Raw genomic sequence first — 22,465 nt, 5'->3', positions numbered from 1 at the left:
CAGCATCCTACCACGGGACTGCCAGGGAATTCCCCTGGGAATTGTATTCTTAATATTTAGGTATATGTGTATATTTGATTTTTAAAAGATGGGGAGGCAGGGTTCTGACTTAATTTACATTAAATACTTGTGAGTAAATTTCTGCAGTATAAGTGTTTTAAATTGTTTTGCCCAAATCAAAACTTCAGTGAGGTATCACCTCTCACCAGTCAGAATGGCCATCATTAAAAAGCCTACAAATAACAAATGCTGGAGAGGGTGTGGAGAAAAGGGAATCCTCCTACACTATTGGTAAATTGGTGTAGCCACTATGGAAAACAGTGTGGAGGTTCCTTAAAAAACTAAAAATAGAGCTGCCATATGATCCAGCAATCTCACTCCTGGGCATATATCTGGAGAAAACTCTAATTCGAAAAGATGCATGCTCCCCATTGTTCATAGCACTATTTACAATAGCCACGACATGGAAGCCACCTAAATGTCCATTAAGAGATGAATGGATAAAGAAGGTGTGGTGCATATATACAATGGAATACTACTCAGCCATAAAAAAGAATAAAATAATGCCATTTGCAGCAACATGGATGGACCTAGAGATTGTCACACTGAGTGAAGTCAGAAAGACAAAGACAAATACCTTATGATATCACTTGTATGTGGAATCTAAAATATGACACAAATCAACATATCTATGAAACAAAAACAGACTCACAGATATAGAGAACAGACTTGTGGTTACGAAAGGGAAAAGAGGATGAAGGAGGGATAGATTAGGAGTTTGGGATTAGCAGATACAGACTGCTGTATATAAAATAGATAAACAACAAGGTCCTACTGTATAGGGAACTATATTCAGTATCCTATAATAAACCATAATGAAAAAGAATATATATATATTTATATATATAACTGAACCACTTTGCTGTACACCAGAAACTAACACAGCATTGTAAATCATCTATACTTCCATTAAAAAATAAAAATAAATTGTTCTGCCCCGGAATGAGAAATTGTGGCGTTTTCATACATAGAAAAGACTATTCATCAACAGAATTGAATCAACAGAAAATTGTGGTCAAGGGGAACTTCTGTATAGCAATTTTTATGGAATCAGAATTTTTGTTTTGTTAGAAGCAGAGCAGTCACCACCTGTGATATACTTTAAACATGTTAGACTTTTCTCTAATTGCTTCATGGTTTAGAGATTTTTGTTTCTGTCTTACATGTTACATGGTCTTTGGGAATTGGCAAACGACAAGAAAAAATGTATTCACTTATATTGACACCCAAAGTTATGACCAGTGTTTACAACTCACTGTATTTATAACTGGTAATATTTTAAGGAAAATAGTTAATGTATCAGAATCTTTCTAATAATAATCTATATTACAGTAGGGGGTCTTATTTTAGCAATAGTATAGTTTGTGATACTTTGTAAGACTTATTTTCTCTTATTTAAATGCAGGTTTTCTTAGTCAAAAAAATCTCAGGCTCTGATGCCAGACAGCTTTACGCCATGAAAGTATTGAAGAAGGCCACATTGAAAGGTAAGTGCTACTGCTATTTGTAGTGTTCGCATAGTATGAACAAACTGAAAAATCTGAATAGGTCTCATGTGACTCTTAGGCCAGTTACTTAAATTCAGATTCTGTTCCCGTTACTGTCTTTAAATTTAGACTTTCTTTTAGTGGATTTTTCCTACGAGGCTAGGATGACTAGTGAGAATGGGAGTTGCCATGCTTTAAAAGAAGTATTATAAATTCTTCTCAGGCTTTAGGCAAGTAGAAGTTTAGAATTTTAAAACTAGGTTTGATGCATCTTCCAGTTCATATTATTATTTTAATGTTTTGAAAACTTACTGATTTATGATGCAAAGTAGCTTTTATTCTAAGGACTTTATCATTTTGGCTTCTGTTCTCCAAATAAGTTTTTATTCTAAGCCTCTGACTGAAAAATCTAATGTCAGATTTGCCTCTTATAGGTAAACAGTCACTTAGAAAAAATTGTACATAGATTTTTAAATACTTAGATCTTCCTTTTTTAAAGTAGTATCAGTTATTTTACCACATAACCTCTAATTATTTTGTGTGTTGATTCCTGACATCTCTTTTTTTCCTCTTCAACATACCTGTATTTTCTAAAGGTCTTAAAATAGTCTGGAAGGAATATCTGTGATGATCACTTATTATTTCTGATGTTATTTTTCCCAATTAGTAACTCGCACTGGATATTATCATTGTTTCAAGAAATTTCACCTTCCTCAATAAACACCATCCTTTGCTTCTGTTCTCTTGCTCCCTTCCTGAATGTATTTTCTTTCCTATCCAGTCTCCACCCCCTGGCATACTACTTACTTGATTCTTGCTAGGGCCAGGAAATTAAATTATATCCTCAGTGCCCTACTCTACATCACTACTTTTATAATTTTATACTCATGAATTCCATATTTTAAAGCTGCATAGATGGAACTTATTTAAGAGAGTTCATTTACAGAAGCAACAGAAGTAGTTTTTTTCATGTATATAACAGGATTTGTGTTGTGCATAGTATATATAAAGGAAACTATGAACTCTGAGAAACCTAAAAGATATTGGGAAAGGAAATACATGCCCAGTTCCTTTTAGAGAAGGCTGTTAAGACTCTTAGTATTCCTCTAGTCATCCAGTTAGCTCCATATCCTCAAGATTCCTGTTGAATTTTCCTTGAAATATTGAAAATTTCACTTGAAAACATATGCCTCAAAGAGTATTCCAAAAAAGAAGAATGAGAAAGGAACAAGTTTTATCAGGTTTGAGGCTTATTAAAAGCAGTAATAATTCATTGTGTTTTGGGGGAAAATAATACAGGCATATAAACCAGTGGAACAAAGCAGTACAAAAGTATTATATATTAAAGTTTCATGTATTTGTTACAAAACTATTGAGTAAGTGCTGTGCTGTATGACAAAGCAGGTGTCCAGAACAATGGGAAATTAAATACTGATTTTTTAAATTTTGTTTGAAATACTCATGAACAACCTGCAAAAAAACTAGAGTCTTCTCTTAAACCATATACCATAATAAACAATCAAAGTGAATTTTACAACTTAACACATCCTAGGAAACTTGTGAAGAGATATTGAGCAAAGCACAAATTACAAACAAATTGACAGTACAAAAAATTTTGGCCTTTTATACAATGAAAAATAGTATAAATAGGAAATCAGGAAATTATTTGCCTCAAATATTACAAAATATTAATATATAAGGAATTTATTAAAAGGCTCCTACTGGCCAAATCTAGGACAGTTTAAACATTGCAATAATTAATGACAGTGATCGATTACAACCCACTGAATAAAGAATCCATGAGTTAATCCATAAATTAATGGAGAACAAGGGAAAGCTCTTCCTTACAATGGAATTCCAACTAATAAATGTAAAAGGAATGATTGAGTTAGGAGTTCCTAAGAAATAACTTTACAACCTCCACCTAAAGGGTTTTAGAATACATTTTATGCAAGGGGATAAAATAAATAACATTTGGGAAAATGTCCCAGTTTTCTGATAAATGCATATAAAATAATGAGTTATTTCATATAATGGCAGCATAAGTTAGAAAGCGGTTTTGCAATAAGTACAACGAGCCATTATTGCTGCTAAAGTAACCTAAGGAAATAATCTCAAAGAAGGATTTTGTGTACTTGAAAATTTTCATTGCAACATTATTTACAATATCGAGAATTTAGAAATCTTATAAATATTGAATGTTTAGAAGAGTATGGTATACCACTTAATAGAATATTATTTAAATGAAATATTTCAAATATAATCACAAAAATGAATGTAATAAAAATTTGCAAGTGAACATTATAACGAATTTGGCTACCACAAGTATGTAAAATTATATAGATGTTAGCGATATAAGAGACCATAGAAAAGTGAAGCTACTTGACATATTGGAATTATAGACTGCTGGTGTGTTCTTAAATTTTATTTTTATTTTTATCAAAGTAATATGTGTATAGAGTCTTATAAAATAGCAGTGCTTTTCCTACCCTTCTCCCTATCCCAGTTCTTGACCCCCAGAGACAATGCATCTCTTTAGCTGCTGCTTCTGCCTTTTACCTCCACATTCAATATTCTTATATTGTAATTCTTCGATTGTTTTCATTTGGAGACATAATCTTTTGACTTCCTACCATGGAAGATTAGGATTTAGTTCTCTTACACACAGTTTCCCTTTTCATGTCCTCCTAGTAATGTTTTCATAATGCTTTATACAAATTGTTCCTGTACTGAAGTCACATATCCTTCACATCTTTGCTATATTAGATCTCCTTTCCTAAATTCTATACCTACCTTTTTCTCAGTTTACTTTCTAGTTGTGGTGAAACACATCTTCCTAGTAGCTACTTTAGAAAGGCTGAATGGATGGTAAATTTTTTGTAACTACATGTCTGAAAATGCCTTTTATTCTGCCCCTCACTTAATTTATAATTTGACTGGACATAAAATTCTAGATCAGAAATAATTTTCCCTCAGATATTTGAAGGCATTGTTTCCATTGTCTTCCAGTTTCCTGTGTTGCAGTTATGAAATTTATTACCGTTATGGTTCCCAGTCCTTTGTGTATAAGCTGCTTTTCCTCCTTAGAAGTCTTTAGAATCAAACTACTCTTTATCCCTGGTGTTCTGAAATTTGTATAATGGTATTTCTTTAGTGTGGATTTTTAAAATTCATCATACCAGATTTGGGGTGGTCTCTTTCAATCTAGAAACTCATTTCTTCAGTTCTGGGAAAGTATTCTGTCATTTCTTCTCCGTTTTATAACTGCCACTCTTTGGATATTTTGAACCTCCAGGGTTGTTGCTTAATTTTTATTTTTTTTCCATCCTATTTTCCATTTTTGTCTTTTTTTCCCTGTTTCCTAGGAAATTTTATCATCTATCTTCCAACCCTTCTCAACCCTTCTATTAACTTCTTGTTTCTACCATTATTTTTAATTTCCTAGATTTTCCTTGTTCTCTAATTATTCCATTTTTTAAAACTCTTTATTATGGGAAGTGTCAAACATCTACAGAAAGAAACAGAAAATATAGAGAAGCCCCATATACCCTTCTTTTTCCTTCAACATTTATCAACTCATAATCAGTCTTTTTTTAATCTGTGTTCTCTCCCTTCCCCTCTTTTGATATTTGGAAGCAAATCCCAGACATTGTATAATTTCTTCCATAAATATTTTAGTATGTATCTCTAAAAGATAAAGACTCTTGAAATAATACAATTCTATGATTATACCTAAAAAATTAATATACAGATATCAGTGCTCAAGTTTCCAGTTGTCCCTATTGTTATAATTCATTTTTCTTTTTGCAATTTGTTTGAATTAGGATCTATATAAGGTCTATATTTTTCTATTTATTTTGATAGCTATTTTTCATGTTTAGAGTCTTTCCTTAAATTCCTGGGAATTCTTTGCTATCTTTTCCTCGTTTAAGAGTGAGGTACCGCAGAAATTAACACAACATTGTAAATCAACTATACTTCAATAAAATAAATTTTTTTTTAAGTAAAAAAAAAGCACGGTACCAAAAAGCTGATTAGAAGGGGTTCTATGGCAAGAATTTGCTTGTTTCTCATTGGCCTCCTTTCTTGAAACTTAGATTTTAGCTTTCTCTGATCTGCTGTGTGAGTTACCACTTAGTCACCTTCTGCTACTGCTTCTCTTTTTTGTCCTTGTGAGTTTATGCATAATTTTTCCATTATTGTAATTTCAATAGGGTTTTAGAAGAAAGTAGAAAGTAAAAATCCATGTTTAACCAGAAGTCTCTTTCCATTTTAAAGTTTCTATTAATATAATAAATGGGGTCACAAAGAAGTCAGAAGTGTTAGGTTGAGTTTATGGGGACTTTTGTCCTAATAAAGTAGTCTGTGGGCCTAAAAGGTTTTGTAAACTATTGCTTAAAGCATTTTCTTAATACATAATTCTAGAAACATAAACAGCATTTCTTCTTATTCACTCTCATGTTCAAGTCAAGTAGAATTTAAAATGTAATAACTAGTATGTAATAAAAATTATTTCAGCGGAAGGTAGTTGCTTTGCCAACATGAGTCAGGATTAACAAATTCTATTTCGGGGGTTTAGAGTTTAACCAATGTAAAACATGCCTTCTTCTGAACCACTAATATCCTAATCAAAATTCCTGATTGTAGGATGTTTTATATTTGTCACTATGTCTTTATATACATAAAAGAAACCAGATTAGAACTATTACACAGTCCTATCTCAGACAGAAGAAAGGAGCTCTTTAGTGAGTGAATCTTACTGTTCGTTTTGAACTAAACAAGGTCTCATCAGTGTTGCATATAAGGAAACTATCTCACAAGATAATCATAATAGAAAGAAAAACATCTGGTTCTAGCCTCTCATTTTATAGAGAAGGAAGCAGGAAGCCCCTGAGCAATGAAAGGATTTGACCAAGGTAACTCATCTAGTTATTAGCATGGCCACTAAACTATAGCTCTTGACTCCCAAGTAATTGTTCTTTTCATAGTGGTACAATAATAGAAGAGGGATATACAGTAAATATACTGAGGGATATTTTTGCTGCTTATTAAATAAGCTTTGTGTAAGTATTGAAAGAGGTAGAAATTTAGAATCTAGCTTTAAGGTAATAGGAACAGAATCCAAGATTGTATGGGTAGCAATGGAAAAAAGGGCAGTTTGGGGCTAGACTAGACTAGAATTGTCAGCAGGCCTAGGTGATGAACCTCATTCACACAAATAATAGAAAGGGCCTGTTGGACATAAGGCACCAGAGTTGTAGTGATAGGACAAGATAACGAAATCAGAGATTGATCCTGAATTTGATACATCCACAAAACAAGTCAATAAAAAGACAGAGCTGCGTTGAAATCAAGAGCAATTGATTCCTTTTCCTGTTTTGCCTATTTTCAGTCACTGGCACCAAAATCTCCCAGTTGGAGTGGAAAACTGGTAGAATGGGAAACATAGGATTTTTTTAAGTTTATTTGTTTATTTTTCCCAGAGGGCTTAGTTCTGAGTTTTAGATATCAGTGGTCACCTTAAATTGACAAGAAAACTCATCATTCTGGCTGTTCCCGCCCCCACTGCCAAAAAAGACGCTCTTTCCATTCTTTCTATTTAATCTTTGGCAGAACCATTCAGTCTCTCTGGCCTGAAAAATAGAAGTTATGTGTGATTTATCCTTATTATGCAACAGAAAAAAAAACTTTAATGAATGATCATTCTCACCTGTTAAATCCACTGAGCTACCAACAGAGTACTTATCAGATGATTAATCATCAGTTTACTTGTCTGTCATTCCCACCAGATTATTAGCTTCTTGAAGATTATTTTATTTGTATCCCACAGTGCCTGGCATGTAGAGTTTGCTCAGGAAATATTTGGTTGGTAAAAGAGATCTTTGCCTACTGGGTCAAATGTAAATTCATCCTGGCATTCCAAATTGTCAGGAATCTGGATCCTCCCTACTTCACCACCCCTCCCACCCCCACTCCCACCTCTCCCACCTCCAGCCACCCCCACCCACCCGCACCCTCCCAGTTTCCACACTGATTAGGTTCCTTCTTGCTCATCATGCATGCCTCCATGTCCTTGCTTGCACTGGTACTCGATACCTGGACTTTTCTTCTCTCGGTCCAATCCTTCTTGCCCATATAAATTCCACTCTAAAAGTCCCTAACCCCACCTCTTTGCTCTAGCCTTCCTATGCAAGTAAAACTGTTCTTTCCCTTTTCTGAATTCTTGTACTACTTATTGGTGGTAATACATCATTTTATCCCTTTATCATATTCATGGTGCTATAACTACTGTTTAATTGAATATCTCTTACATATGAGGCACTCGATGTACAAACCTTATCTCAAATGGTCACATAGCCCCCAAAGATACAGTGGTGTTATCCCCATTTTCTAGATGAGAGGTGTAATAGAGGCACAGAGAGTTTAAATAAATAACTTGCTCAAGATGACACAGATCCGAATCCAGATTTTTCTAACTCCAAAAAGCCTTTGCTCTTTCAGCTGCACCACAGTACTTCCTCTCAGTATTTCTCCTCTCCCGCCTCCCTCAAAATACACCTTTTGGGGTATATCTGTCCTTCGCCATGTCTGCCCCATATTTTAGACGCTTAATGAATGTTTGTTGAATTGAGTTGATAAGGTTGGTAGGGAGAAGTGTTAAAACCTATTTCATTTTTTGTGTGTGTTTTAACATTTCATTGGAGTGCCTTGTTTTTAAAAAGTTGCTCCTTTTTTTGGCTATTTTTCATAACTTTGATCAAAATACTTGGAAATCTGATGTTAAAGCCAACATCTAATATGTTCTCTGTATTTTTTCAGTGTATAGCACAGATTTTATAAATATATACAATTTCTTCTGGTAACATAATTTAGTAAAAAATAGTTATTAATTTTGAAAATTCAAGAGTAATGAATAGTTTTATCTATACATGTAAGTAATTTTATTTATATGTGAATTCACACTTTTATACATATAAGCAAAATTTTATTTAAAATAGTCACCAAAGAGATTTTGTTTTAAAGATTGTCTCTGGAAGCTATTACAGTATAGCCATATGTGTAATATTTTATAGTTCGAGACCGTGTTCGGACAAAAATGGAGCGTGATATCTTGGTAGAAGTTAACCATCCTTTTATTGTCAAGTTGCATTATGGTAAGTTATGAACAACCTCCCATCTCATCCCTTTACCTCATTCTCCCACTCCCTGAGTGCATTCAGATATACTAATGTATATAAATATTTATTTGTGTATATTTGTATGTGTCTAGTAGATACATAGAGTAAAGTCATGGAAATTAAACCATTTCCTTGTTAGATAAATTTTAGAAGCTTTTATTGCATTTAGCTTCATGTTTCTTTTAAACATTATAGTTTCTGAGTGATAGCCATAGGAACAGGTAATAATAATCATTTTAAAATTATAATAATTAATAATAATGTACCAGTATTTTATAGTCTATATGTGTTAGCCTAACTTACAAGCAAGAAAGATCCCTAATATCGACGTCCTGATGTTCTTATTCTGTGTAATTAAAGCTAGCCAATCCACCTTTTTTTTGTAGTTAAGTGACATGGTATTTTGTATTTTGTTTCATGGTTAAGTAAGTCTTTTCTGTTGGGAATTTTTCTTATTGACCGCATGTTCTAGAACTATTGTATTCCTGAGAGACTGTTGCCTGAATAAAATCTAACAAATGTTTTAGTGGTTCCATAATAAGAAACACTGCATTTAACATTTCTATGTGGAAACTAAGAGGAATCATTGGTTAACTTCTAAATAAAAATCAGTTTAGAGCTATGATGTAGTCAGTAATTTGCTAAAATAGTATTCATTTGTGAATGAGTTGACCTAATGTAAGCCCCCCAAATTAAACTATGAATTAAATGGAAATTTTCGTTTCTTCATTCAGCTTTTCAAACTGAAGGGAAGTTGTATCTTATATTGGACTTTCTCAGGGGAGGAGATTTGTTTACACGCTTATCCAAAGAGGTATATAATTAATCTGTTTTAAATCTATTTATACGCATCCTTTTTCAACTAAAGCTTTGTTATATTTCAATATTATGCTTGTCGTATTTTGTCAAGCGGCACAAGATTCTTAAATTGACGAATCAGAGCCAAAAAGAGTTATTTTCCTAACTTCTGAATTTATTCGGAAAGTAGATTTTAAATTGATAAACTGTCTTTTGCCCTGCTTCTTTTAGTTATAGTTTTTTCAGAAGCAATAATATAACAACAAGATATCCTTAAACAATCAGTAGTGGAAATTCAGCCTGCATTGTAAAGATCATTTTTCATTTCTAAGACGTTACTGTGATGGAGCAACATTGGCACAATCTGAATATAGTTGTTACGTAACAAGATGTAAAATTATTTTCCCCACAGTGCATATTTAGCATTTAGTAAGTCATTAGTTGACTGATTCAGTCATTTTTGCAAATTTCTTTCATAAGTGAATTGTGTAATTAGCATATTTATAATTTTTTGATATTTAAACTGTAGGATGGAACTTTAAAAAAAATAGCAAATGCAAAAAGAAAATAAAGACAGAAAAATTATTATTTTATTTTAGGTCATGTTCACAGAAGAAGATGTCAAATTCTACTTGGCTGAACTTGCGCTTGCTTTAGACCATCTACATAGCCTGGGAATAATCTATAGAGACTTAAAACCAGAAAAGTAAGGAATCATGCTGCTAAGTTGAATGCAGTGGAATATAATTATTTAGGGGGTAATACAAAATAATATTATTTCATAGAACTACCACAAACATTGGATTAGAATGCCTGTACTTCACATTTCTGCTAACCCTTTATGTTCTCATACTTTTAAATATCTAGTAATCAAAATATCTGTTAACGTTACCTTGTTTTCATTTGCGTTCTTTGATTTTTAATGAAGTGGAAATCTATGCTTATAGGTTTATTGGCAGTTGTATTTTTGTGTGATTTTTTTCTGTTCATGGCCTTTGCTCATTTTTCTTTTGGAGTGTTGTTTTTTTCCCATTGATTTGTAAGAGACCTCTCTATACAAATTAAGAATTTAACCATTTGACATATGTTGCAAATACACTTTTCTAGTTTATCTTTTAATTTTATTATTTTATTATTTATTTATGTATGTATGTATGGCTGTGTTGGGTCTTTGTTGCTGCACGCAGGCTTTCCCTAGTTGTGGCAAGTGGGGGCTACTCTTCGTTGCGGTGTGCGGGCTTCTCATTGCAGTGGCTTGTCTTTGTTGTGGAGCACAAGCTCTAGGCGTGTGGGCTTCAGTAGTTGTGGCACTCGGGCTCAGTAGTTGTGGCTCACAGGCTCTACAGCGCAGGCTCAGTAGTTGAAGCACACTGACTTAGTTGCTTCGCAGCATGTGGGATCTTCCTGGACCAGGGATCGAACCCATGTCCCCTGCATTGGCAGGCGGATTCTTAACCCCTGTGCCACCAGGGAAGTCCCTATCTTTTAATTTTGTGTTATTTTAACCTACACAAGTATTTTTTTCTCGGATCTACCAGTCTTTTCTTTTGTGATTTCTTCTGTGACTTTTATTCTTCGAAGGGCTTTTCCAATTCTCATGATAAGATTTTTTTCTTCTAATTTTATGGTTTCTTTTTCATTACTTTTAACTCCATCTAGAAATTTTTTGGTGTGAGGGATGGCCTGGAGCTAATTGTTTCCTCCAAATACCATTTATTGACAATTTTCTTCTCCACATGATTTCAAATTTTTAATGAGAGTTAAGCAAATTTCCCTTTACTTTTATAGTAGTGGTTATCAAGAAGCTAATATTATTTAAATTGTACACACTTCTGTGTTTTAATTTGTTGGTGTTTACTATCTACCACTTTGAGAAAGAAAGGTTTTCTTTTCTCCTTTTTTAAGGATATAAACAAGAGCCTTGTTCTATCAAGTATTTTTAAAAATAGCTTTTTTGAGGTATAGTCCACATACCCCAATGTTCATAGCAGCATTATTTACAGTTGCCAAGATATGGAAGCAGCCCAGCTGTCCACCAACAGATGAATGGATAAAGATGTGTTACAAATATACAATGGAATATTTCTCAGCCATAAAAAAGAACAAAATTAGTGGCTGCTGGGGGGTGGGGCGGGAATATAGAGGTGGGGAAGCGGTAAGGTACAAAGTATTGGGTGAAAGATAAGCTCAAGGATGTATTGTACAACATGGAATATAGCCAATATTTGGGAAGAACTGTAAATGGAAAGTAACCTTTAATTATACTAAAAAAATTTTTTTTAATTAAAAAAAATAGTTCTACCATCTAAGTATGCATTCTTAAACAATATAGGTTTCATTTGTTTTAAACTTTATTAAATAAATACTATACATAAATTTTTGTGTCCTGATCTTTGGACCTATATGATATATTAAATATCCAGCTATTAAAAATAAAGTATACAAGTCGATGGTTTTTAGTATATTCACAGAGTTGTGTGACTATCATCTTTATCAAGAATTTGGATGTTACTTACATTAAAATGTTACATGCAAAATTTAAATTATATATTACAATAGGAAACTGTTGGAATCCTGTTAAGTGATCATTTAGAAATTGTTATACTTTCATATTTTACGTTTGTTTTTCAGGTGTTTTTTTTTTGGATAAGTTTCATATGGTTCTGATTTTATTCCCCAGATAATGACTGAGTTTTTCTCATCATTTTCCCAATTTCTAACTATCACAACATAAAATATAATTCCTAGTGAGAATGAATATTCAAGCATATAGTCCTTAGAAGAAAAAAATTACTGTGAACATAAGATTAAACATTCATAATAAAGATGTGTTCGTGTTTTATATCATTTAATTGAATGTATTTATTGTAGACCGTTGTATTAATGTTGGTTATAAAATTATATATAAAGCATGGATCCTGTCTCAAAGATCAAATAAGATCTAATGTGGGTAAGATTGCTTATAGTGAGATTTTTCATGTAAATGTCTAGACTACACTATTAAACTGAAGTAACATTTAATTGTTAAATGATCCAAGTGATATCATCGTGTAGAGCTTAGGAGAAATTTAAATTTTTAGACCAATTGTTTTATGCACTATAAGGGGTTTTCCAGATCCTTTTAAACTAGAACTCTTATAATAAATATGGCTAAAAATAATTATTAATAATTGAAAGGGAACTTTGCTTATTGAGAGTAATACAGTTGACTTTTTCTTTCAAAGATAAAGCACGGGGTTTCCCTGGTGGTGCAGTGGTTGAGAGTCCGCCTGCCGATGCAGGGGACATGGGTTCGTGCCCCGATCTGGGAAGATCCCATATGCCGCGGAGCGGCTAGGCCCGTGAGCCATGGCCGCTGAGCCTGCGCGTCCGGAGCCTGTGCTCCGCAACGGGAGAGGCCACAACAGTGAGAGGCCCGCGTACCGCAAAAAAAAAAAAAAAAGATAAAGGAAGGACGGGCATGGTTATCTTAGAATGCACTTGCTGTAGGAAGTATAAGTAATGCCCTTTTAGCCATGTTTTCTTTTTTAATTTTTTCAAGATGACCAAGAATGATTTGAGGTTTGTTTTGTTTTGTTTTTAGAACTGTCTTCCAGGTATTGATTAGACAGAAGGGAGGATGATTCCCACCATACCTAATAATTCCCTTTATATTCCCTAACTGTGTTGGTCTGCTTTCTAGTCAAGCATGATCAAGATCAGTATTTTTTTCATAACAAGTCCCTTGTGGTGAAAGAGACTTGAACACTGTGTCCCTACTGAATTACCCTCACTGGTAAACATTATTGTAATCATAGTTGAACTGATGATATAGGAAGGTTGGTAGTATTTTTGACATAGTAAAATTTTATTATAACAAAATTTGGCTTGCACATTTTTTTAGTTAATTAAAAGAATTAAAAGTAAGGAAATAAAGTAAGGAATTAAAAGTAATTAAATGTATTAAAAGTAAGGAAATGCCTATATTATGGAATAGTTTTGAATATGAGTGAAATAGTTGACCTTATTACTTGACCTTTCAAGTCAGTATACTAAAATACCCATCCAGAAATGCAGTAACTGGCTTAACAGCTTAGTACTTACTACTTTCTGTAGCTCCTTAATTGACGACCTTACTCTCCACTCAAGTATCTGCTAAAGCCAGAAACTTGAGTGTCTTCTCCAGTTGTTGTTCTTTATCATAACTCATACCTAAGAGCACAGTAAATATTCTTTATTTTTCCTTCTAAATTGTTTTCTAAGATTGCAGATCTGATTATCTTTACCTTCCATGCATGTAAACCTTTTATGATCTTGATTGCCCTTAAGAAGAAATCCAAACTCTTTGGAATGCTCTATCAGCCCTTTGTAGACTGGCCCCATTCATGCAACATACATTTCTTATTTATCTGTGCTCTGCCAAACAGTGCTACAAGATGAATAAGGTCAAAGTCTCAAGGAGCCCTCAGTTTACTGAAAAAGAGAGAAAACACTGGATAATATATACAATGTAGTGATGGGTCAAAGAAGAACAAGGAGTATGAGGAAGGTGTGTTGAGGAGAAGAGGATTGTGTAAATTATGTCAGAAAAAAAAGCTAGGAGGGCATTTCCTGGCGGTCCAGTGGTTAGGACTCGTCGCTTTCACTGCCGGAGCCTGGGTTCAGTCCCTGGTTGGGGAACTAAGATCCCGCAAGCCGCGCAGCACAGCCAAAAAAAAAAAAGAAAAGAAAAGAAAAAGAAAAGGAAAAACTAGTAAAGAATGATGGAGTCAGATGCTTTTAAAATGACAGCTCTGACACTTTTGTTGACTTAACTATCCAGACCTCTGTCTGTTGTGCAAGCACTAGGGAGTTTAGTTAGGCCACCTCTGCAGAAAGGCACTAAGAGCAACTTAGAATATAGGTTTTGGTTCCTTGCCTCATGGTTCTCAAGTGTCCCTGGCTCATTAATACAAGTTATAAGGCTTTGCCTTTGGGATTCGTTATTTATGTGTGTCCAAAAAAATAATTTTTCTCCTCCTTTACCTTCGCCTTTTTATTCAGAGTCTAAAGCAATATTTTGGAATGAATGTGATGATCTGATACTTAACAAAGTAATTTCAGTTTTAGCTTCGAAAAATCTCTTTAATGGTTTGAAAAGATTTTCTAACTTTGTTTTCTTTCAGCATACTTCTTGATGAAGAAGGTCACATCAAGTTAACAGGTAAAAATCCTCATTTTGTTAAAATAGCCTCTCCTACTCTATATAATTAATTTCCTTTAAGGTTGATCATGGTATAAATATTAAGTAACACATTGTGTTGAAAACTTGAATTAGAATTTTTAAATAATTAACGTAAATATTGGAACTATTAATGTAAACTTTGGAACTCAAAGTTTAAACTACGTGTGCAAATTATTGTAGGATATTTATGAACTTGATATTTATTTTGGCAGATTTTGGCCTAAGTAAAGAGTCTATTGACCATGAAAAGAAAGCGTATTCTTTTTGTGGAACTGTGGAATACATGGCTCCAGAAGTAGTTAATCGTCGAGGTCATACTCAGAGTGCGGACTGGTGGTCTTTCGGTGTGTTAATGGTAAGGTTTGGGGTGGTTTTTTTTTTTTTTTTTGAAGTTCAGTAGTGAATATAGTAGAAATATAAATCACTTGTTTTATTATATAGCAATTTTAGAAGATGTGGTTGTAATTAAGATGATGCTTTTTATCTTCTAGCCTTGAGATTTTATACCTACTGACTAATACCTCTGATTATTTTGCCTTTTTATAGTTTGAGATGCTCACTGGTACACTACCTTTCCAAGGAAAAGATCGAAAAGAAACAATGACTATGATTCTTAAGTAAGTACTCCCTAGTGGTTGTGTTTTGATGAGATTTAAAAATAAATGCTTCAAACTAAAAAATGAGATTTTTAGAGTGTTAGCTCTACTATAAGAAATAACCAAGAAATTCATTGATATTATGACATCAATATTATGTGGTTTAAATATGAGCAAACCCCATAGATCTAGAATACTCATAATTATCTTCATGTTACTATTGAAAGCTTTACCTTTGAGATTTGGAATATGAAAAAGATGCCCATTATTCTACTTCTGTTTACATTGTCCCGGAGGTACTAGCAAGTACAGTAAGGCATCCGAAAGAAGTGCAGTTTAAGGTTTAAAAAGAAGAAATAAAATTGTCATTATTGGGAATTCCCTGGTGGTCCAGTGGTTAGGACTCCACGCTTCCACTGCCAGGGGCCTGGGTTCGATCCTTGGTCAGGGAACTAAGATCCCGCAAGCCCCACGGCGCGGCCAAAAAAAATTGTCATTATTTAGTTAACATGATTGTGTCTGTAGAAAATTCACATCTTCATATAAATCCTTGGAATTAATGAGAGCTTGGCAAAGTTGCTGGATAAAGGGTCAGTAAATAAAATCTATTTCATGTCTGTTTACTAGCAACAGAAAATGGAATTTTTTAAAAAAGATACTGTTTACAATAGTAAAAAAAAAAAAAAAAAAATCAAACCTAGGGATAAATCTAGCAGAAGTTATGTAAGAACTCTATGCAGAGAACTTAGAAAATGTTAGGAAATTTTAAAAGACTGAAGTAACTTGCAAGTTTGTACCATATTCACATTATGACAGACCCAAGTGTTATAAAGGATGTGTGTTATCCAATAAAAAAATATAATGTGAATCCCATACATAATTTTACATTTTCTGGTAGCAACATTAAAAAAAGTAAAAAGAAACAACTAAAATTAATTGTAATATATTTTATTTAACCCAGTATATCCAAGATACTATCATTTCAACATGCGATCAGCATTAAAAAATGATCGAGATATGATACATTATTTTTTAAATTTGAAACTCACTGCAGGTTTTACACTTACAGTTTGAGCTAGCCACATTTCAAGTGCTCAGTGGCTGTATGTGGCTAGTGGCTACCATATTGGACAGCATAACTCTAGTTTCAATGCAAATCATATTTAAATCCTAACAATTTTTTGGTGTGGAACTTAATAAACTGATTCTTATATGATAATACAAAGGACCAAGAATAGCTAAAACACTCTTGAAGAAGATCAAGATAGGAGGACTTGCTTTACCAAGTATCAAGCCTTGCTATAACTATAATTAGGACAATATGGCATTAAAACAAGTATAGAAAATAGACTTGTGCAATGGACTAGAGAGGCCAGTAGCAGACCTATACATATATGGACGCTCGATTTACAACCATTGGAAATTGCAGAGCAGTAGGGAAATAGCACCCTTTTTTAGTAAATCATGCTGGAAAAAATGGTATTCATACAGAAAAAGATAAAACAACTCCTGCCTCACACCATACACAAATCATTTCCAAGTATATTACAAATATATATATATATATATATATATATTTTTTTTTTTACATATATATGGGAGAAGGGAAGAAAGATTCTAGAAGAGACTATAGGAGGAATCTTCATGACCTTGGTGTAGAAAAAGTAGTCTTTCAACACAAAAAGCATAAGCCATAAAGGAAAAGATAAATTATTACTACATTAAAATTAATAACTTCTCATCAAAATATTCCATTGAAAAAATAGAAGAAATTTATAACATATAACCAACAAAGGACTTGTTTCCAGAATATGTCAAGGACTCCAGTCAATCAATAAGAAAAAGACAGCCCAGTAGAAACATGAGGAGACGTAGGGACTTCACAGAAGAGGATATCCTATGGCCAATAAGCTTATTAAAAGATGCTTGCCCACATTAATCAGAAAATGCAAATTAAAACCACAGCGAGCTACAACTACATACCCACCAGAGTAGCTAAGGGTACAAAGACTGACAATACAAAGTGCTGACGGGCTGTGGAGCAGTGGCAACTTTCATACATAGCTGGAAGGAATGTAAAGACTCGTATAACCTCTTTGGAAAGCAGTTTTTGGCATTTCTTCTAAAGTCAAATACATGTATAACCTCATCCAGTAATCCTATTCCTAGGCATGCACCCAGTTTTTATGCATCAAGGTACTTGCACATCAAGAAACAAGTACCCAGATATTTATAGCAGCATTATTTATAATAGCCAAAAGGTAGAAACTAGATTGTTAACAGAAGAATGGACTAATAAATTGTGGTATATTCATACAATGGAATACAGCAGGGGTTGACTATAAATATTTTAGATTTTGTAGGCCACACACAGTCTCTGTCACATATTTATATTGTTTATTATTTGCTTCTAACACTTTTAAAATGTAAAAACCATTTGTAGCTCAAAAGCCATACAAAAATAGGCTGAAGCCTTTTGCCGTGGGTGTAGTGTGCTCTACAGCAAAGAAAATGAACAAACCACAGTTACATACAATGACTTGGGTAAATCTCACAAGAAAGTTGAGCAAAAGCAATTCAGACACAAAAGAATGAATACTACATAGACGATCCTATTTATAAAGTTTTAAAAGCAGACAAACTAAAGCATAGTTTTTAGGGTCCCTATTTAGATGGCAGAAGCCTGCGGCAAAATCAGGAAAGTAGTTACATTGGATGAGGGGTTCTGGCAATGTTATATTTCTTGGCCAGATGACTGTTCACTTTGTGGTCAATCATGGAGCTGTGTACTTTGGTTTTGGGTTTGGGAGGTTTGGTTTTGTTTTTTGCACTTTATGTTATTCTTCACAGTAAAAAACATTGAAAAATATTTGCTATACAAATGAATGTTCAGTGAACCTTCATCACTCCATCTACTCTGGCCCCTTCCTTTCAGCTAATACACACACTTTAGTGTTGAAAAAAACAAACCATTTCTTTGACTTGGCCTTTCTTTCAAGTTTCTGCAGCATCTTCCTGCATTCTTTCAATACAAAGCCTCCTTGAAGAGTGGTCTGTGCGTTCTGTTACTTTCTTTTGGCTGCTTTTATCCCATAGCCTGTTTGTCGTTCATTTCTACCGCTCCATTGAAACTTCTCTCACTGTGGTCATCAGTAATTTCCTGGTTGCTTAAACTAGTGGCAGATTGTTAGAAAGGTGACTCTTTGTATGATTTGTTCACGCAATGCATTCAACAGATGATTGAGGTCTTTCTATATGTACGTAGGATGCAATGTGAACAAGACTGACAAGATCTTCTGTGGTCTCACTGAGCTTGCATTCTAGTGGGGGAGACAAGGAATTAATATTTAAACAAATAAATATAATAATTTCCCGTAGTAATAGGAGCAGTGGGGATAATAAACCAGGGTACTCTTGAAGTGTGAGGGAAGGGGCAGGGGCAGGAATCGTTTTAGATGAGACAGTTAAGGAAGGTCTCTCTGAGGAGTATTTGACACTGCTGGCCACCCCCTCCCCGCTTCGTTTTTCCTACTTTCATCTGCTTCTCCCACCTCTCTAACCATTCCTCTCTGGTCTCTTTTGCTTGACCATTCCTTCTCTGCTTGCTTTTCTCTTTTTAATTATGAAAAATTTCAAGGGTAAATTCGCAAAAATAGAATAATACAGTGGACATATGTATACCAATCACCCACATTCAACAGTCATCAAGATTTTGCCACATTTGCTTTGTCTATTCCTCCTTTCTTTTTTTCTTCTTTACTGAAATAGTTTAAGCATTCCAGACATGTCATTTCTCACCTACTGCAGTTTGCATTGCTAAAATGTATGGATATTTTCTTATGTAAACTGGTAATAGTCATCTAATACCAATCCTTAACCAGATTTTTCAGGTTTTCTCCAAAACTGTATCCCAAATCAAGTCTGCACATATCCTTTGGTTGTATTTCTTCAGCTTCTGTTCATCTAGAACAGTGTACCCCTGTTGTTCCCCTGCCATTTACTTGTAGAAACCATGTCACTTTTATAGAATTTCACTTTCTGAATTTATCTTGTTGAAAGATGAGACCAGAAAAACAACAATAAATTTGGGCTTCCCTGGTGGCACAGTGGTAGAGAGTCCGCCTGCCGATGCAGGGGACACGGGTTTGTGCCCCGGTCCGGGAAAATCCCACATGCCGCGGAGCGGCTGGGCCCGTGAGCCATGGCCACTGAGCCTGCGCGTCCGGAGCCTGTGCTCCGCAACGGGAGAGGTCACAATGGTGAGAGGCCCGCGTACTGCAAAAAAAAAAAAAAAAAAAAAAAAAAAGACGAGACCACTTCTTAATATCTGAAACAAAAAGCATAAAGGTGATTATATTGCTTACTATAGTAGGGAAAGCAGTGCTGGTCCAGTAGAATCTCTCCAAGCAGAGTATACCACTGTTCTTATATAGGGTTTTGGGGAAGGGTGGAGTTGAAGAATTGGCAGGTTTTCAGGGCCTAAAATGAATTGACATCATCTGTAAGTGTGGTTACTTGGGTGGGACTCTTGGCACTCAGGTGTGGTTATTGGCGTCAGTTCATTCTTATTTGGCTAGTTTTCACAGATGAAGAGCAGTTACTGATTCGTTGGTTTGCAAGAACCAAAAACAAAAAACTGTTCACCTAGGCAAGTTGTCTTTGATCAATTGAATGGTTCTGGCTCCTCTCTTGTTACCATGGTTACATAATAATTAGTCTTTTCCCAGGAGTGTGAAGTTTTTTTATTCTCCTTGTGATATTTTTTCACTTGTTACTTTATCCCGTTTTTGGTTAAACTTTTTTGGCAACATTATTTCATAGCTCGTGCTTTTGCACCCTATTGCATCACATCCCGAGGCTTACAGCACCATGTTGCCCCACTTTAAGTGATGAATTCCCATGGTTACAGCTGATACCTCCATTGTAAGGTTCCCTGTCAGGCTTTCATCTAATAGTTTCATCCACTGATGATCATTACTTGAAACAGTTATTTTATTAGGGATTTTAAATTGTGTATTTTCTATTACTGTTATTCCTTCACTTATTAGCTGGTATTTTCCAAAACAATGAGCTTTTCCTCATCAACTAGGGCTATTTAGTTACCTTGAAATAAGGCTCAAACAAGATGAGCCCCAGTGGGGGTGATGTCCAATGAGTTGGGTTTTTATGTTAGTTTTGACTTTTTCCTTTTCCTTTTTCACTATAACGAAGTCATGGGATTTAATAATCAGTGTGATTCAGCCAATTGCATTCATTATTTTTAATGCCCACATTGTTCTTTTTCTGACCACCTTTTAAATGTTCTCGTTACCCAGTGTTCCATCTCTGATATGCTTTTCTCCCCACCTGGACTCACTTTCCTGACTGACATCAGTCTTTCCAATAACTATTGAACATTTTAATTACTCCCAAATCACTCTTTCTTACCTTAATTTACCAGGCACCAGACCTTTATTTCCATTTACTCACTTGCATGTTTCTCCCAAAACATATGACATGCATGACTTAACATTTTTAAACTACATTTATCTTTGTTCGCTGTTCTCTTCCTCTTCTTGTATTCCCAATTAGCAGCATTTCCATGTGCCCTCTTTCCTAAGCCAGAAACCTAGAAATCATTCTTGATTTCTTCCTCTCTTGCATACAAAGGTATTCACCAAATTCACTCTCAAAAATATTTCACCGTCCCAGCCTTTCCTCTGCATTGCACTGCTTACAGTTCTCAGATCTCCTACCCATGGTGATCTCCTACCCACACTATAGGGCCAAGCTTCTAAGTAGATTGCCCACTGCCTACCACCGTTTCCCACTCCAGATCATTCTGTACTTCCCCTGGAGTTCCCTTCTTGAAAATAAATCTGGTGCGTTAGTACACTGTTTAAAGACCTCTGCTATATTCCTGTTACCAAATACGGCAGTGTTTCCCCTCGTTTCTGTTGTTTAACAGAACACTAATTCTACAAGATGTTAATAGGTATTCTCTGAAGAAGAGGTGCTAAAAACAAATGTTTAGAAAAATACTGATTTCATTACTCTAAATTTATCGGCCTTTTATATGCAACGTATTTTATTTTATGTCTCTAACAAGGGGTATAATAGCATTCCACAAACTCACTGGATCATGAAATATTTTGTTGTTGTTGCTAAGTGTCTAGAGAAATTAATATTATTTAGTAAAATATTGGGGGACACTGGCCAAACGAATAGATTCTCAACCTTTAAATTGCATTTAAGGCCTTTTACAATCTCCCATGTTAAAATAGATATCCCCTACTGTTCCCTTAGCACTCTTTACATGTGTCCTTCTGAATTTGTCTCTTAATGTACTAGCGTTATCTGTATCTGTCTTCCCCACTGATTGTGGGGGGGCTGTCTTTATCTCCGTATCCTCAGCGCTAAGCAGTGTCTAGCACATAGTAGCTTCAATAACAACTCACTGAATAATAAATGGATCTATTTCTGAAATAGAAATTTCTCTGCTAGCCATTTTCTCCAGCTCTGTTATTATTTTCATACTTACAGGATCATTGGTTTCCTTAATTTGTAGGTTGAGAAAAAGAGTAAAATTATATATTAGAACTGAAACAGACCTTCAAGCTCATCCAGGCCAGTGGTTTTCAGACTGTGTGCCACAGACATCTTAGATGTTCCACAGACCCCTTTCCCACCAGCTCCTCTTCCCTGCAGGGCTATTAAAGGGAACGGGAGGAAAAAAATAGGTGTATGAAGCACATGTTCTTTTAAATGTTTTAAATGTTGGATTTCTTAAATTCCTGTTGAGAAAGGGTTCCAAGTCTACAGTTTGGCAGCCATTAATCTGACATCCAATCCCCTTGCTCAGGAAGAACTGGTAACAGGTTCAAGGGGATTGGCTTTCCCAAGGTCACAAAGTTCTTAGTAACAGACCCAGAACTAAGACTCAGATGATCTTACTTTTACAGTAGTGCTTTTTACAAAATTCTGAAAAATGAAAAAGTTCATTAGAAGATTTGGGGCTGGGCTTCCCTGGTGGCGCAGTGGTTGAGAATCCGCCTGCTGATGCAGGGGACACGGGTTTGTGCCCCGGTCCGGGAAGATCCCACATGCCGCGGAGCGGCTGGGCCCGTGAGCCATGGCCGCTGAGCCTGCGCGTCCGGAGCCTGT

At 34.8% G+C, this 22,465-nt stretch overlaps 1 protein-coding gene across 5 annotated transcripts in view; it reads left to right on the top strand.

The window, feature by feature from the left end:
- RPS6KA3 (ribosomal protein S6 kinase A3) overlaps window positions 1–22,465 on the top strand; it is a 111,133-nt gene that overhangs the window by 60,663 nt on the left and 28,005 nt on the right. For all 5 annotated transcript variants that reach the window (XM_007103105.4, XM_028482705.2, XM_007103106.4 and 2 more), the window contains 7 exons: window positions 1,466–1,547; window positions 8,621–8,701; window positions 9,460–9,539; window positions 10,123–10,229; window positions 14,668–14,705; window positions 14,939–15,081; window positions 15,273–15,343. In XM_007103105.4, the coding sequence (XP_007103167.1) occupies window positions 1,466–1,547; window positions 8,621–8,701; window positions 9,460–9,539; window positions 10,123–10,229; window positions 14,668–14,705; window positions 14,939–15,081; window positions 15,273–15,343 (602 nt within the window). The remainder of the gene's footprint in view (window positions 1–1,465; window positions 1,548–8,620; window positions 8,702–9,459; window positions 9,540–10,122; window positions 10,230–14,667; window positions 14,706–14,938; window positions 15,082–15,272; window positions 15,344–22,465) is intronic.

Source organism: Physeter macrocephalus, chromosome 21, assembly GCF_002837175.3.
Source record: "Physeter macrocephalus isolate SW-GA chromosome 21, ASM283717v5, whole genome shotgun sequence".
Taxonomy (NCBI): Eukaryota; Metazoa; Chordata; class Mammalia; order Artiodactyla; family Physeteridae; genus Physeter; species Physeter macrocephalus.
This window is presented reverse-complemented; position numbering and strand designations above follow the sequence as displayed.